The sequence below is a fragment of the Podarcis melisellensis genome (genome assembly GCF_964234715.1).
Source record: "Podarcis melisellensis genome assembly, chromosome: 1".
NCBI classification, from domain to species: Eukaryota; Metazoa; Chordata; class Lepidosauria; order Squamata; family Lacertidae; genus Podarcis; species Podarcis melisellensis.
This window is the reverse complement of record NC_138528.1, coordinates 110364353-110380622: the sequence shown is the minus strand read 5'-3', so window position 1 is coordinate 110380622 and position 16270 is coordinate 110364353. Positions and strand designations below refer to the sequence as shown.

The window sequence follows — 16270 nt, the reverse complement described above, 5'->3', positions numbered from 1 at the left end:
GCCACTCCTCAGATTAGGAATGGGGAACTAATTCAATTCAGTTCACATTTAACTTGCCAAATTTGCACTTTCGGAAACAATATGCAAACCAACTTACAATGCACACCTCTCTATCTATTGCAACGCAATTATCCAACCAAGTAATGTGTACAGAGATGCATATACTGGGGTAAAGTGTACATGCATTAGTGAAAACGTCACAAAAATGCATTACATTGAGGACAATTGCTTTGCAAATAATGTATATTAGGCCAAATTATACCCCCCTAAAGTATCTATTTACACTAAAATTCTGATTAATTTTCATAAAAACTTTTTTTAATAAAAAAAACACTAACTGGTGTGGAACAGTAGAGAACTGAACTGAAAATTTGGAACAACTCAGTTAAAACACTAAAAAAAGGCTATTAAAAAACAATTTAAAAGCAATTTAAAAGAAGAAGCCCTCTCTGCTGAGCAGCAGCAGCGGTCCTTATAAAACCTGGCCACACCCTGGACCAGGTGGATAGAGGCAGTAGCAGGGCCCTCAGGCTCTCAGCAGGGTGGATAGTGGTTTCTTTGTCCATCCACCCCTCTAACTCCCAACCGCAGATCTCAGGTTTCAAAGTGGTAGTTTAATTTGTATCTTTGGTCTCTGTTTCAGCTTGGTCTGAGGGAAGTCTGCCTGTTCCTTGCCAGAATGGAATCCATCCACCTGGGCATGCAGAAGCATGCTGCCTTCTCATCTATAATTTTGAAACCTGTGATTTTAGGATTTATATCAAGAGTTCTTTCTTTTTTATTTCAAGGCAGCTAGTTCCCTACTTGCTTTATATAGAATGCTTTGGATAAATATCTTCGGGCACTTCTTGGTGAGCACTTCCTTGAACATTCACCTTGGTTTTGAGGTAGATTAGATGACATTGACTGTTTAAGTGAGCATTCATTCCAAATTGTCTGCAGGGAGGCTAGATGATGGTGCATCAAAACAGGAGTTGCCTGTGCTTTCCAGAACAATCTTTTTTGGGAAGCAAGTCTGTTGTTCTCCCAATCAGCTATAACCGTGTGACCTGAATTTGCTGGTATGTGATTGAATTCCACCTAAAAATATTGCCATTATTGAAGACTTGTAGCTGTGTAACAAGAAGGGCCAGTTCAAGACATTTGGTGCTTGAGATGAACCACAAAAATGTATCTTCCCTCCTCATCGATGCTTTTGGAACTAAACAATGCCCCATAAATAAATTTAGAGATAGTAGTATTGGGTCATTTCCTTAAACAAAACAATTTTGCTACCAAAACAATACACAAGCAATCATGGAGGACTAGCAATTGAACAAAATGCCATCATAGCTATGCTAAATTCAGGGGCTACTCTCAGTTTGTATAAATGCATAAATCAGAGGGTTTAATGAGAACTGAAAATAATGGCTTCTTAAATCATTTTGCAGTATTTTCCTCTCTTTTTGCATTAAATGTTTCTCTCCTCCCCCCTTCCCCCTGACCCTGCTTTCAATTGTTCCTAATAGAGACTCAAGGAGCTGAAACAGAGGGAGTTTGCCCGAAATGTAGCTTCCAAATCAAGAAAAGATGAAAGGAAGCAAGAAAAAGCCCTTCAACGCTTACACAAGTTAGCTGAACTGAGAAAAGAAGCTGTGTGGTGAGTGAAAAGTTATTGAAAGGTAAAAAGTACAGGGAAAGGGGGAAGAATATTCCAGATGACATGATGTGGCAGAATGCCCCGTGACTATTAAGATCTCAAACCAGAACAAAGTAGCTATATATTTTTGGCACTCTCTGAACCGTATGTTGCAATTAGATGTGGCACCATGCAAAGAAATAAATGTTTTAACATTACTTTTTCAACAGAGCTAAAATGACAAGTATTTGAGTTAAAAACATGTCCTATATATATTTAATAAATCAGGCTTAGCAGTAGAAAACATTAGGAAACTAGGTCACTCATTTGAATTTTGACAGGACACCACTGATGAGGAAAGGAATATGCTGGCTTGCTGCTAGTCTGCGCAATATTGCACAACCCAGTTCAATTCTGTAGTATTCATTCTGGAATTTGGGTCCTATTCTGCTTTAAGCAGTTTATTGATAGCAAATGTCACATTGATCACAAAGGTTGCTGATTCAGGGGCTTCACTTACCAGCAACTGAGGAAGGGGAATAATAGTGCTGTAGCCAATGCTGCCATTCTGCTTGTACAATACAATTCCATTTGCACAACAAGACTTCTCTTTCATTGACTCACCTGCACACATAAAAACGTAAGCTGAGACCTGCTGGATCAGGCCCAAGGCCCATCTAGTCCAGCATCCTGTTCTCACTATGGCCAACTAGATGCCCATAGCAGGCACCTTCCGGTGCAGGGTTTTGTTTTGTTTTGATTTGTTAGGAGGCACAGGGACAGGAGAGGAAGAGGAAGTCCCATTGTGCAAGCAGATATGAACTTAGCTTCTTCAAAGTCAAATCACTGGACACTTTAGCCCAATGTTGTCTACTCTGATGGACTACAGGTCTACAGAGTCTCTGGCAGAGATCCATCCCACCACCTGCTACCTGGTGATATTGTCACAGAATCATAGAACTGTAGGGTTGGAAGGTACCCTAAGGGTGATCTAGTCCAAGCTCCTGCAATGCAAGAATCTCAGCTAAAGCATCCATGACAGATGACCATCCAACCTCTGCTTAAAAACCTCCAAGGAAGGAGAGTCCACAGCCTCCTGAGGGAGTCTGTCCCACTGTCGAAGAGCTCTTACAGAAAGAGGAGGTTCCAGTGATTGAGTCAAATCCTGCAAAGGAATTTGCCCATGTGAAAAAATTTTCAGGGTCCCAGGGGAAAAGTGGGTGCTACAGTGGGAAGTGTTGCGAATTCTTCACGGTGCTTTAGCTGAAAAGCTCAGAGTTCCAGGTTCTTCAGTGCAGTATTATTTATTGTGAGCTATATAGACAAATGTGAGCTATGGGTGGCGCTGTGGGTTAAAACACAGAGCCTAGGACTTGCCGATCAGAACGTCGGTGATTCGAATCCCCACGACAGGGTGAGCTCCTGTTGCTCGGTCCCTGCTCCTGCCAACCTAGCAGTTCGAAAGCACAAAGTGCAAGTAGATAAATAGGTACCACTCCGGCAGGGAGGTAAACGGCGTTTCCGTGTGCTGCTCTGGTTTGCCAGAAGTGGCTTAGTCATGCTGGCCAAGCTGTATGCTGGCTCCCTCAGCCAATAAAGTGAGATGAGCGCCACAACCCCAGAGTCGGTCACGACTGGACCTAATGGTCAGGGGTCCCTTTACCTTTACCCTTACTATATATACAAATATCTACAGAAGCAGTTCATACAGTCAGACAGAGTACCTGGCTGCACCTTAAGGCAAATAGGAAGACTCTTTCTCTCTGACCACACTCCTCTACACCACCACCATTACTGCTGGACAGGTTTCCCTTTTAAACCAATGGCAGCCAATCAACTGTTAGCACATTACTGCTGAGTCATTCTGACCCAGCACCTCCATAGAAAGTATTGCAGGCTGATTGCATCAGCTAGCAAACTCAAGCCTGCAGACTTACTACCTCACACAGCATTCTGTGTATCCCAACAGGAAGATGCTGATCACTGTAGACTGATAGCAGAATATCCCTAATTTTCCTAATTTTCTCTCCCCCTGTCCAACCCTCAATCAGTACTGCTGGGAACATTCAGAGTAACAAGCAGATGATCTGGTCCAAGACACATTTTTATCATTGGTAGCCTCCCTGCATCCTTTATCACTGGTAGCATTCCATCTTTTATCTCAATTTGCAAACATCCATATTGCTCTCCCATCTGGGATTGCATGAAGCCATTGTAGACATCGAAACATGTGTAGCAGCAATATAAGGATATGCTGGGTGGGAAGAACGAAGTCAAACATTTTACTGCATTAAGCAACCACTTCTCAGTGTCACAAACCATATATACTGTGGAAACGGCAAGCAGAGGACCCCTTATGGCTGCTGCTTTATGTCACACTTTAAATGTGCAATTCGTGTTACAACTTTTATTGAGGTGTGTTCACACATTCAAACTGCTAATAGCATTCACTTCATCACCACAAATCATTGCTCTTAGCACATTCTAAATTGATTGGCTGCCATTATGAAGTATTTTCTTGTTGCACTGACAGGCAATTATGCGTGATGACTGAAGTCCTATATTTTCCTTCATTTCTGACATTTTTTAAAACAATAAACATGGGTTTTTTAGTGGACTTCCAAATGGAGAGATCTGAATTGTCATGCAAAACTGCTCTGAGATTTACTGTGTTGATAAGAAAGAACAGCTTTCTAAGACCTAGCCTATAACATACTGTACCTCATGACCAGGGGGAGCACTGACAAAAAATAATCTGAAAGGCTGGAGTACCCAGCAAAGCAACCTCCAGATGTTGTCCAGGTGCCATCAGACCCAGACAGCACAGCCAATGGTCAAGGATGATGGGAGTTGTAGTACTGCAACATCTGACTGGAGATCATCACATTGGCTCACCCTGATTTAAGAGAAATGTCATTTGACCACTTTTTCAAAAATATAGATCCGAGAACTGAGAATTTGGGTTATCAAGTGTTAGTTGTAATTCCTATGAATTTACTCTTTTGACAGGTATCACATCCATTTCACAGGTTGGCAACTGACGCTGAGGTATACTCACAGATACCCAGCTTGCTGAGCAGGGTCTTGAATCTATATTTCCCAAAACCTTTTCCCAAATCCTGCCTGCCGGCCTATACTTCTTAATGGCAACTTTTGTTTCTCATCAGAACTGACTAATACCCCCTGAAAAGAGTAACGTTTCCTATTTCCAATTAATGGGTGGCATGACTCACGTCCTTGAGATATCCCTTTAAATCCTCCTCCTCCTCCTCATCATCATCATCATCCTTGCCCTATGGTTGCATTCAGCACCCCTACTCCCCTCAATTCTGGATTTGAAGAATAACCCATCAGGGATATTTGTAGATAAAGCAATTAATCACAGAAAGGCAAAATGAGTGACCTTATAGTCTTCTTCCAGACCCAAGACTCCGCAATGAATTGGCTGCAGACCATGAACAATTCAAACTAGAAATAATTTAAGCCCTCTAGGTTACTGTACAGCTGAAACAGTTTAAATCCCAAAACTCTGATTTAGCATGTTGCCGGTTGGGGTGTGTGTTGTTATTATTTTACCCTTACTCCTCAGGCCTTTGTAACCTTTAAATAACTCACAGCCAGAGGTCCGTATCCAACTCCTCATGCTGTGCTAATGATCACATTATACCTAATGGTATATTTATTAATGGTGGTGCTTCGGAGAGAGAGGAGGACAATAGATCAGCCTATGTGTATACATATCTGAAATTGCAAGCTGGACCCCTGGGGTACTGTATACATTTAGATACAGCTATAAATGTTTTAGAAATACAGCTAAGAGCTCTACATGCTACATCAGAGAAAATGCAAACCTGTCTGGTATAGGGTAGCTGTGCTCGGAGAGCAACTATTTAAAATGACCATGGGGGGTTCCATACTTATCTTCACTCAACAACTCGTGTGTCAAATAAGATGTGTTTAAAAGTCATTCCAAAATTGCTAGCGCAACATGCATTCCCAAAATGTCATTAAAAACACAGGGGAGGGGAGGTTGCCGATCAGTGGCAGGGGCCATGCTTTGCATACACAAAGCTGCAAGTTCTGTTGTAAGCATTTCCGACGAAATGATCAAGGATAGCAAGACTGTCTGAGAGGCCCTGGAGAGCTGCTGTCAGTTGGGCTTTCCACCAAATTGCACACAAAGTGAAATTTGAGACAAATGCGGAAGATCTTGTTCAGTCAAAAGATCTGAAGATGTTTCAAGGGAAGCTAAAATAATTCTGGCAGGTGGGATTTTATAGAGTAGGGAAATTAGTGCCCTATCCTAGGCATGGTACTTTGGCTCTTTATAATAAAGTCCTGTGCCATATGATGTCCAGGTGCTCCTATTTTCCAGGGACAGTCCCTGATTTACAGAAGCTGTCCCAGTTTTTGATTTGATCCCAGAATGTCCCTCTTTTCCTTAGGATGTCCCTATTTTCGAACGATAAATGTTGGACAGCATGCTGTACAAATTCAAGATTAAAGAGATTTTGACATATAATTTATGCCAAGCCCCGCCCCCTACACATCCAGAAAGGAGACTTGAGGCATAGAATAGGTCAAAGGTTCTATTTCTTAAAATGTTAACAGAATGGAGGATATGCATTCCAAGCAAACAAGTCAACCCAATCAAACAAATTCAGATTTAACAGACAGGTGAGGACTTTGTCAAACTCTGACAGGTAAATCCTCACCCAGTCTGGACATGAGCTGCAGCCTTGCACTGTGGCTCCCCAGCTAAGGTCAGAGAATAAAAGACTCCCTCTTCATCAGAAAAACCTTGCGTATGGTCCCCACAAGTGCATGCAGACTGTGCAGCATTCATCTGTGTGTGTACTCCAGGCCTCAAGGGACACTCCTCCAAGCCCTCCAGGCACAATGTAGCAGCTGGTCCCTGAAGGGTGTCCTTAGCCCAATACTGCCTCCATAAACCTAGGGTTTGCACCCAGCTTTCTTATCTACTCAGACTCAATGCCATACTGGCAAGCAAGCCATACCTCTCCCTGAATGCCAATCAAATTTACTCAACAGTGTGAAGTGTGTGGGGGAAGAGAGGCCCTAACAACAACAAAAATCCTACTCGGCTTTGGGTGATTAGCCTATAATGCCAATATTGCATAAAGGGTACCAATGGGCAAACAGGAGGGGGTCTGAAGCTACCTTAAAAACCCCTTCCAGACCACCTCCTATTTGCCCACTGATAGCATGTGACCAAGCCCCTCTCCCCTCCCCATGGGAGTGGCAGGCCTTGCATTTCTTTCTTGAAGGGAAGGGTGGGAGCAAACATGCCCTGCAGAATTGCCACACTGATGTTTACCAAAATATACATGCCTGAGAGACAATAAATCCCTAGTGTTATGATTCACAGCTGCAATATGGATTTTCATAAATATGTGGGATGGGATTCGCTTAAGAAACTCCATCAGGAGAAGCCCTGTGCAAGGACTTCTGCCTGAGCCATGGGGTTCCACCATCCCTCAAAGAATGACTTGATGGGGTGTCAGGAGAACCCACAGAACAATGGGCAGGAAGGAGAGACGGGATTGTCCCATCTGGCTAGTTGAAATACTTGCAAAGACAGAACTTTTGCAAGAGAGCAACACTGAATCCCACCTTTATTGATCAGTGGGGAGAGGGGTGCTTACATGTAAATTAGGTCTGGTTCATTCACACATTCAACTGTAGCATGTAGATGTCATGTTCACTGAGAGATAGGTAAAAGTCCCAGGTTCACACACATTCTTTTCACTGAACCTTCACCAAATGTGAAGTCCCACTCATGTAAAGTACCGGTTTCCATTTCCCCAGCCACAATGGACAGATAGCCTTAATTTGGTGTACTTGTGTATAGGGCTCTGTTCATGCTGAAGGTTCTCCCCACGGTGGTGGAAGACACTCCAGTCCAAGGCTGGCAGGGGGTGGGCCAGTGTGTGTGTGAACCAGACCAAAAGTTGCCATTACGTTTCTCCTAAAGAAAAATTCAAGACAAATTTTGTCATTCCAGCGTAATGGTGTGGAAGACCCATAGAAAACTTCCAGCTGCAATTCTGTCCTTGTCACTTTCAAATAATTGTCTAGTTCAGTGGTATAGATGTCTTCCTGACTTCTTTGTAAGAGAATAAGAACAGAAGGGAGCTGGAGAATAAATGACCAGAAAGAGACATGGCGTCTTAGTCTCTCCCCCCCTTTTTTTCTTTTCTTTTTCTTTTTCTTTTTTGTTTCCAGAGAATAGAACCACATCAGGCCAAATGAAACCCTTGGCATCTGACTATGTGCTCATTTCCTCCCAGGACACAGAGCTGCTATATAAAGTGTGGTCTGCCATATAGAATGGGAAACCTGGAAATTGTTTTTGTTTGTTTTGCATACTTCACAGCATGGAAGAGTTCTAAGACCTATCTATTAATACATTTCTTCCATTTTTTAAAAAAGAGGCATTGCTTTAACCACAGTGTTAATCAGAACCATAGGACTGTAAATTTGGGAAGGACCCTGAGGATCATCTTGTGCAACCACATGAATAGGCAGCTGTCCCATATGGGGATCGAACCTGCAGCCTTGGTGTTATCAACAGACTCTAACCAACTGAGCTTATCTAGTCCATGCTTTAGCAAAGGGCCCTCTGCCAACTCTAGAGACCACTGCCTGGGTTCATCCTCCTCCTCCCTCCTGTTGTTGCCTCACCTCTCCAGCAAGCACTGAAAGAAGGAGAAGTTGCTTTCAATCTCTCTTTGGGCAGCTGCACATAGTGAGCCCTAAGAAAGGCAAGCAAATGGGGGAAGCAGCAAGAAAGCAAAAGACGGTAGCTCCCACTTATGACATCTAGACCAGGTTCCTCCTAGACACTTGAGCAGTGGCCGAGGGAAGGGGGCAAGGAGAGGTCCACACCGGGTGTCATCTCTAAGGGGGTGACAAGAAGGCACCCTGCCACGGGCTCGCCGCCCGCCATCGCGCCACGACGCCGTGTGAGAGGGAAACAGCCCAGTGGCGCATGCGCACACGTCATGTTTGCGGCTCATGCTATGTACTGCGCATGCGTAGCCGGGTGGTTTGCCCCGCCCCTGACACCCCGCACCGGGTGCCGGGTACCCTTCCTTCACCCCTGCACTTGAGTAGACATTGATGGTGCTATAAACCAAATGGAAGCCTATTTTGGCATTAAGCCAAGGGTAGGCAACCTAAGGCCTGGGGGCTGGATGCAGCCCAATCGCCTTCTAAATCCGGCCCATGGACGGTCAGCATGTTTTTACATGAGTAGAATGTCTCCTTTCATTTAAAATGCATCTCTGGGTTATTTTGGGGGCACAGGAATTTGTTCATTTCTTTTTTTCCAAAATATAGTCCAGCCCACCACATGGTCTGAGGGACGGTGGACTGGTCCACAGCTGAAGAAGGTTGCTGACCTCTGATAATGATGGTGGTGATATACAATTCTCTATATCAATTGGAACTCATGGGACCTACAGGAGAGTTTTGCAGGCAGCACTTGTGCACAGAATTGCCTTCAAATGCATGCGTATCTTTTGCCTGTAAAATGTCAGGATTGTGCTGTTTTTGGAAAGGTGACATTGTTACTGCACTGCTAGCTTTGCATTTCAAATGCTTCTGAACTGCATTTACAGAAAGTGTATTCTTGTTTTCTTTCAGTGCTCCAGGGAGTGGCCCTATGTTCAGATCCACGACAGTTACAGTCCGAGATAATTGTAATGAAATCCCTCCACGTGCCCTCATCAACTCTACTAAAAAGGAGCAAGATTTCAACTTTGCATTATTGCACAGCTCAAAGACGGCTGACAATGTTACATCTGTGGCTTCTTCCTCACCTGAAAATGCAAATAACAGCAAGCCAGACATTAACAAGCCTGGGGATCAAATGCAGGGGCTCCATGGACATAAAGTGGGGTTCTCTTTTGCATTTCCTAAGAAAGCAGCAGTCAAGCTGGAATCATCGGCCGCTGCCTTCTATGAATACAATGATGAAACTTCATCTGAACATGGGCTTAGCAGAAGAAGCCGGTTTGTTCCTGGACCTTGCAACCTTCAGGTTTCACTGAATGAAGAAATGTCTCTGTGTTCTGAGGAGAAACCTAATTCTATTGTTCCACTAATGGAAAAACATGCTGATGAATCTCTCCAAGTACAGGAACCACCAGATGAACTACCCAGTGAAGGAAACATGATAAAGGATGTCATGGAATTAAGATCTCCTGCTTCTCATTTGAAAGAACCTGGGCTTGGCGATTCAGAGGGCTTTTCTGTTAATGTAGATTCAGCTGCCTCACCAGATGAAACATCATCCAAAGTTGCCCTTGGGAACAAAGCCCTCCCTGCAGAAAGTAATAGTGATGAGCCCAATGGAAATAAATGCACAGGTCTCCCTGTGAATGAAAACTGTTTATCACAGCAGGATATCCAGGAAAAAAATGATCAGAATCTGAGCAGCGATTCACCAGCCGCTGAAGTTGAAATTAAAAAATGCTCATCGGATGGACTGATGCCAGCAAATTCTGAGGGGGAAACAGTAGCTTTTCCTTGTAAACAAAATTCACAAAAGAGACCTTGTGAGCCATTTGTTCCTGTGCTTAACAAACATGGATCAACCATTCTTCAGTGGCCATCAGAAATGTTAATTTACACAAAGACAGAGCCAGTCATTTCATACAGTTGTAATCCATTATGTTTTGACTTCAGGTCATCAAGATCGAACGAATGCCTCGAGAAAAATAAACCTCAGTCGAACCATGATTTGAGTTTAGACTGTCCAGATAAATCTCTTTTAGCAAATGTTGACTGTGCATCTCACATTAACACACTTCCATACAATGATGAAAAATTAACTACGACGGATGCTTTAGTGGCAGAGGATTGTAGCCTCAATAAAAAACAAGATGGCCTAAGCCTAGATACTTTGTGGATGATTGGAGAAAATGAAAAATGTCATAATTCCCCAAAATATATACATGAAAGCTCATCAGAACAGCAAAACAAAGCCTGGATAAAAAGAACACATGAAAAGTGGTTTCACAAAAACAGGAAGAGGAAAAGAAGAAGAAAGCTATGCCACCACCATGATGAGGAGGAAATTACTGAGGCAGATATTAAAATTTCTCCCTTACTCGAACAGCAAAATAACTATGCTGATGTTGATAAACATCCAAAACTTCATAATGCTCTGGAACAAGGCACTGGCGAAAATGGAATGGGAGATTCAGTTGTGGAACTCTTTCAGCAGACATCTGAAACTTTCCAGGTTGATAACAGTGACTGTGGTGGAACATCCACACAGGTCCATGGAAACCAAAGTCTACATCCCACTTGCAACATAAAAGACAATAGGGAATTCTACATTAACTCTAACCAAGTGTGGAGAAGGAGTAAATCAATTTCTCACAGACAATCAAATAAACCAGGTTCAAGTTCTGGAAGATGCAACTCAGTTCATTCTGGAGCATTTTGTAGTTGGAGAATCAGAAGATGTAGCAGTAGCCCAGACCATAAACATTTAGGCCATTTTCCTGAAGAAAAATGTGTGAATCAATCACAGCCCACGAAGAGAGCCTATCATTCACTCACAGAAGAGCCAGAGAGGTCCCATAGGAAACGGAGACATCATATGTATTCTTGTTCATCAGATGAAAGTTCAAATGCACTGACCTGTTCCTCAGAAGAGAATCTGAGGCAAACATGTAACTTAGCAGCACCTTGTAAACCTAAACGGAAACGAAGGAGAAAGAGAGCAAGAACTCAACATGCATTTAGAGAGAGGGCACCAAGAAGGAATGTCATTGTTGAGTCTCCTAAAAGGGTATGCACAATCAATAATTCCCTCAAACTATTTACTGAAGAAAACACAGAGCAAACGAAAACATCTTCCATCACAGATGATGCAAATGGTAATATGGAACAAACAATCCAGTCAGTAGAAAGTCAAACAGCTCCACAATCCGAACATTTAATTTCATTAGAAAATAGCAAAGGTTCAAACTCTTCCAGTACAGAGAAAACTACCTCTCTGGAGGAATCTACATTTTCTTCTTCTTCTGTTACCGAACACAGTGTTCAGCCAATGGTAAAACTCCAAAACATGCTAGAAGAAGGAGAAAAACCTGAAAACCTGAGTGTTCCTGAAATGCAAGCTCCTAATAAAGTGCCCAGTCTTGAAAGAAACTTTGATCAGCCTCCTCCTAAAGCATATCTGTGTCATTATGAAGTGGCTGAGGCTATGCCCCAAGAGAAACTCAACCCATCAGTCAACGAGTGGCTACGGTATAACCCAGGTATATTTAATGCACCACCCCCTTTGCCCTTTAAAGAAGCACATATGAACAGTCACACTTTTTTAACCACAGAGCAAATTCTTGCCCCCTTCACTTTGCCCGAACACACATTGCTTTTGCCTCCGGAAAGCCACGACAAGTTCAAAGATCTGCAATGCGAGGCCTACCACCAGATCTTCCAGCAAAACATGCTCACTAGTAAGTTGAAGCTGACCTTTCCTCCAGCTGCAGTCCAACCTTCCAATGCCCCTCTGCAGCCCTTGTCTTTGCAGCAGCCTCTGTGCTCTACCTCGGTCACCACAATCCACCACACGGTTTTGCAGCAGCATGCAGCCGCAGCCGCTGCAGCCGCAGCTGCAGCAGCAAGTACATTTAAGGTCCTTCAGCCTCACCAACAGTTTCTTTCCCAAGTCCCGGCTCTTTCACGGACACCTTTACCTCATCTGTCAGTCGGGCCAAGACTTTGCCCTGCAAGTCACACAGCCATCGTTGGCCCACCCCAACTGCCCCTCATTCCAGCTTCTGTTCTCCACCCAAGCCATTTGGCATTTCCCCCATTGCCCCACACACTGTTCCCCTCACTCCTGTCACCACATCCTGCAGTCATTCCTTTGCAGCCACTATTCTAGGCCTCATGAGGAGCAGTCAAACTAGAAGGACAAGTCTTCGATTGAAGATACATCAACACTCTTCATCAGAACCATGGACAGATCACTCTACCAATAGACTGAGCTTAAGAGGTTGCAAGAGCCTTCTGATATAGAAGAATTTGCTATTGGTTTAAAAAATGCAAATATTTATATGTAAAGTGCAGATTCATAATAAAATTAAAGCACTGAATAGTCTAATATTAATACAAACCACATATGTATAGATATAATATATATGTGTATATGTATGTATGAAGATCATGTCTTAAAAATATACTAACATGTATATAAAATATATTTATAGTACTGTAAGTTATGTTGTAAAGTATGCTCCTGGTTTTTTTTAATTATATTTGTGTATTCACACCTAAGTAATGTTTAGACAAAGCTGATGCACTATGTTTTGTACAACATCCCTTATAACCATAAATATAGTGAGAACTCTCTCTTGCAATAATTTTCTTTGTTACAGATTTAACGATCTTTTTTTAAGAAAACAAAAATCACGCATTGTGGGCCTCATAGATGGTTGCTTTCTGCCATTTAAATGGTAAACTCTTATGCGTTTGGGTAACCAACTTTCCCTTAGCCTTCTGTGATTTATTATCATGGCTCAGAGGCTAAAACCTAGAGGGGAACAATCTTACTGAGAGGATGACAAAGGGTAATAGATCTGATTGTATTAGCAGCTTGATGCTGCGGAGACAAATATTGCTCATTTGCAGAGTGTGCTGGCACTCTCTTTTGTGTTTTTTTTAAAAAAAAATTCAGAGGGAAAGCAAGCACAAGGGACTGCTTCCACAACACACTTCTAACAGCCAGCAGCTCCTGTGGTCTGCAGACCTCCTCTGAATTGCCTGGCTGTCTAAAACACACTGACAAAGCTCAGTCAGCCTGAGTAGAGATCAAGTAGCTCAGCAGAACCTGGGCCAAGGGAACTACTGGCGTTGCTGCTCATCTCAGCATCAGAAACAGTATCACTGACTACCACATGCCCTGCCAGGTTATAACAGACATATTGATGGCTATGAGCATCAAAGGAGATGCAGCCAAGAGGAAGATCTTAAGTATTTTCACTCCTTTCCCTTACTGCGGGAGCAGGATCACTGCATTATGACTTCCCTTGCAAACCAAGTACACAGAGTAGTTAAATTAACCATCCAATTATGGTGAGTCACTGGGTTATTCCATGTTATTCCAGAATGTTACAGTGGTGGGTGACCTGTACATCCACAACACAACAAAGAGAGCTTTCATATTACTGCAAGCACAGGTCTTTTCAGCAACGTTAGCTCACACATTGAGCTGCCAGTATCAACTGGACAGTAAACCAACGAAGCATCCCTTGGGCATATTAATATATAACACAGTGAATGCAAGAAGCTGGAAGTCCAAGCACCACCCAAAGCGCCAATGTTACAGATTGCACCATAGGTGCACACTCTAGAATTGGTTACAATATTTTCCCCCAGTTGCACCACCATGGTGTGTGTGTGTGTGTGTGTGTGTGTGTGTGTGTGTGTGTGAAATCAATTGCCACTTTTGGTTCTTTGAGGATGAAAGAAAGAAATATTTTATGGCTGCCTTGCAACTGTTCAAGGCATATCTCTCTGACAGACTGGGCATAATCTAGCCAATAGCCAAGTCCTTTGTATCCTCCCAATCACAGCATTGGTGATGTTTTCAATCTAAGATAGTCACAAGCAAAGACCCATTCTTTGATCTGGGTTGTAGATCCAGCCAGTCTCCTGCATAATTATTGCTAACAGATGAACATTTGGGTACTGGGTCACAAACTATTAAAGTATTTCTTCAAATAGTGCAATACAGTGGTGCCTCAGGTTAAGTACTTAATTCGTTCTGGAGGTCCGTTCTTAACCTGAAACTGTTCTTAACCTGAAGCACCACTTTAGCTAATGGGGCCTGCACCGCCGGAGCACGATTTCTGTTCTCATCCTGAAGCAAAGGTCTTAACCCAAGGTAATATTTCTGGGTTAGCGGAGTCTGTAACCTGAAACGTATGTAACCCGAGGTACCACTGTATTTAATAAATATCCCGAGTGGGACCAAGTATCTTTTAAAACGAAATGTCAGTATTTTTACCTATCAATTACAGTAGTTTAAATTTATCTATCTGACAGCACAATCCTTTACAAAAACAACTCCAAATGTGTGCAGTGGGGTTTAGGTAAGCAGGTAAAGAATTTCAATAAAAAAATAGCAGTTTTTGAACAGCCACACCATTTCAGAGAAAGGAACTGTTCTGATATGTAATTTCTGTACTCAATCAGTCCACATATGTAGACTTCTTAAGTATTTTCACTACAATTCATGCTGTCAACATCTAGCAAGGAATTTAATGCTTTTTTTAAAGTTGCCATTTCTTTAAATCACCTGGGTCTACAGAATTAATTAATCTTCAGATTGCAATGATAAGCCTAAATTAGGCTATAGATTTTTGTTAAATTGCTTCCCATTCCCCAAACACCTATGCTGGAAAATGATTGAAAAGTTAATATGTTCCACCCAAATGAGAAATGTAGGCTTCCCCTTCCCGAGCCCCTGACCTTGGAAAAGAACAACATGACCAGGCCCCAAACGTTTGGGAGGCATATAATCTCTCAGGTAATATGAACTATAGACGGAAGATCTAAATAGGAGATTTGTTAGCATAATCATATTATCTTGAGATAGCTCAACAATGGGCACTGAATTTGTCACGAACTGTAACTGCTGCATCCTGCAAAGCAGTGAGCCTTCATGATTTATAACTAAAAACCCAAATGCTGCTGCAATTGCCCTAGAGATGGTATGCACAACTTGCCGCTTATTCAGCAAAATTTGCTCACCAGCATGCTTGAAAACACTATGGTTTTTAGAGTTCTCGTAGGGGCAAGGGTGGCGCTTTGGGTTAAACCACAGAGCCTAGGACTTGCTGATCAGAAGGTCGGCGGTTTGAATCCCTACGACGGGGTGAGCTCCCGTTGCTCGGTCCCTGCTCCTGCCAACCTAGCAGCTCAAAAGCACGTCAAAGTGCAAGTAGATAAATAGGTACCACTCCGGCGGGAAGGTAAACGGCATTTCCGTGTGCTGCTCTGGTTCGCCAGAAGCGGCTTAGTCATGCTGGCCACATGGCTCGGAAGCTGTACACCGGCTCCCTCGGCCAATAAAGCGAGATGAACGCCGCAACGCCAGAGTCAGTCACAACTGGACCTAATGGTCAGGAGTCCCTTTACCTTTACCTTTAATTCATTAAAAAATAAGGAACCATACTGGGCTGTCCAACATGGCTGTTAAGCTGCATTTCACTGAGTGTATCACCAGTTATGGGAGTAGAACCACTACAAAGGGCAACTCTGAGGCTGATATCATACAGTAAACATTTCAGTAAACACATAGGTGTTTGCCATGCAGCAAAGCTTTCTTTTCAAATAAATTAGAATGAGCTTCACTGCCTGCCCACTACTTGTTTTTGCCCCTGCAAATGATGTGTCTCAATTGTTTTCAAGAGCTGCGGTTGCACAAACAATGTTTGTGATCTGGTCTATCCACAGTTATCATGGCAGCATTCTGACAGTGGTGTCTCCAAGCACAGCAGTTGGGGGGGGGGAATGCTGCTCTAATATTGGGGAGTTTCATGGATGGACTGGGCCATGTACACATGGTCATGGCTCTGAGTGTGGAGGGTCAGACAATTTTCTTCC

At 43.0% G+C, this 16270-nt stretch overlaps 1 protein-coding gene across 1 annotated transcript in view; it reads left to right on the top strand.

Moving 5' to 3' along the window:
• Positions 1-14294, top strand: part of ZNF804A (zinc finger protein 804A) — a 196884-nt gene extending 182590 nt beyond the window's left edge. Inside the window, exons 3-4 of the mRNA XM_081906067.1 lie at positions 1509-1639; positions 9287-14294. Of these exons, the coding sequence (XP_081762193.1) occupies positions 1509-1639; positions 9287-12545 (3390 nt within the window). The 3' untranslated portion in view covers positions 12546-14294. The remainder of the gene's footprint in view (positions 1-1508; positions 1640-9286) is intronic.
• The last annotated feature ends 1976 nt before the right edge of the window (positions 14295-16270 follow it).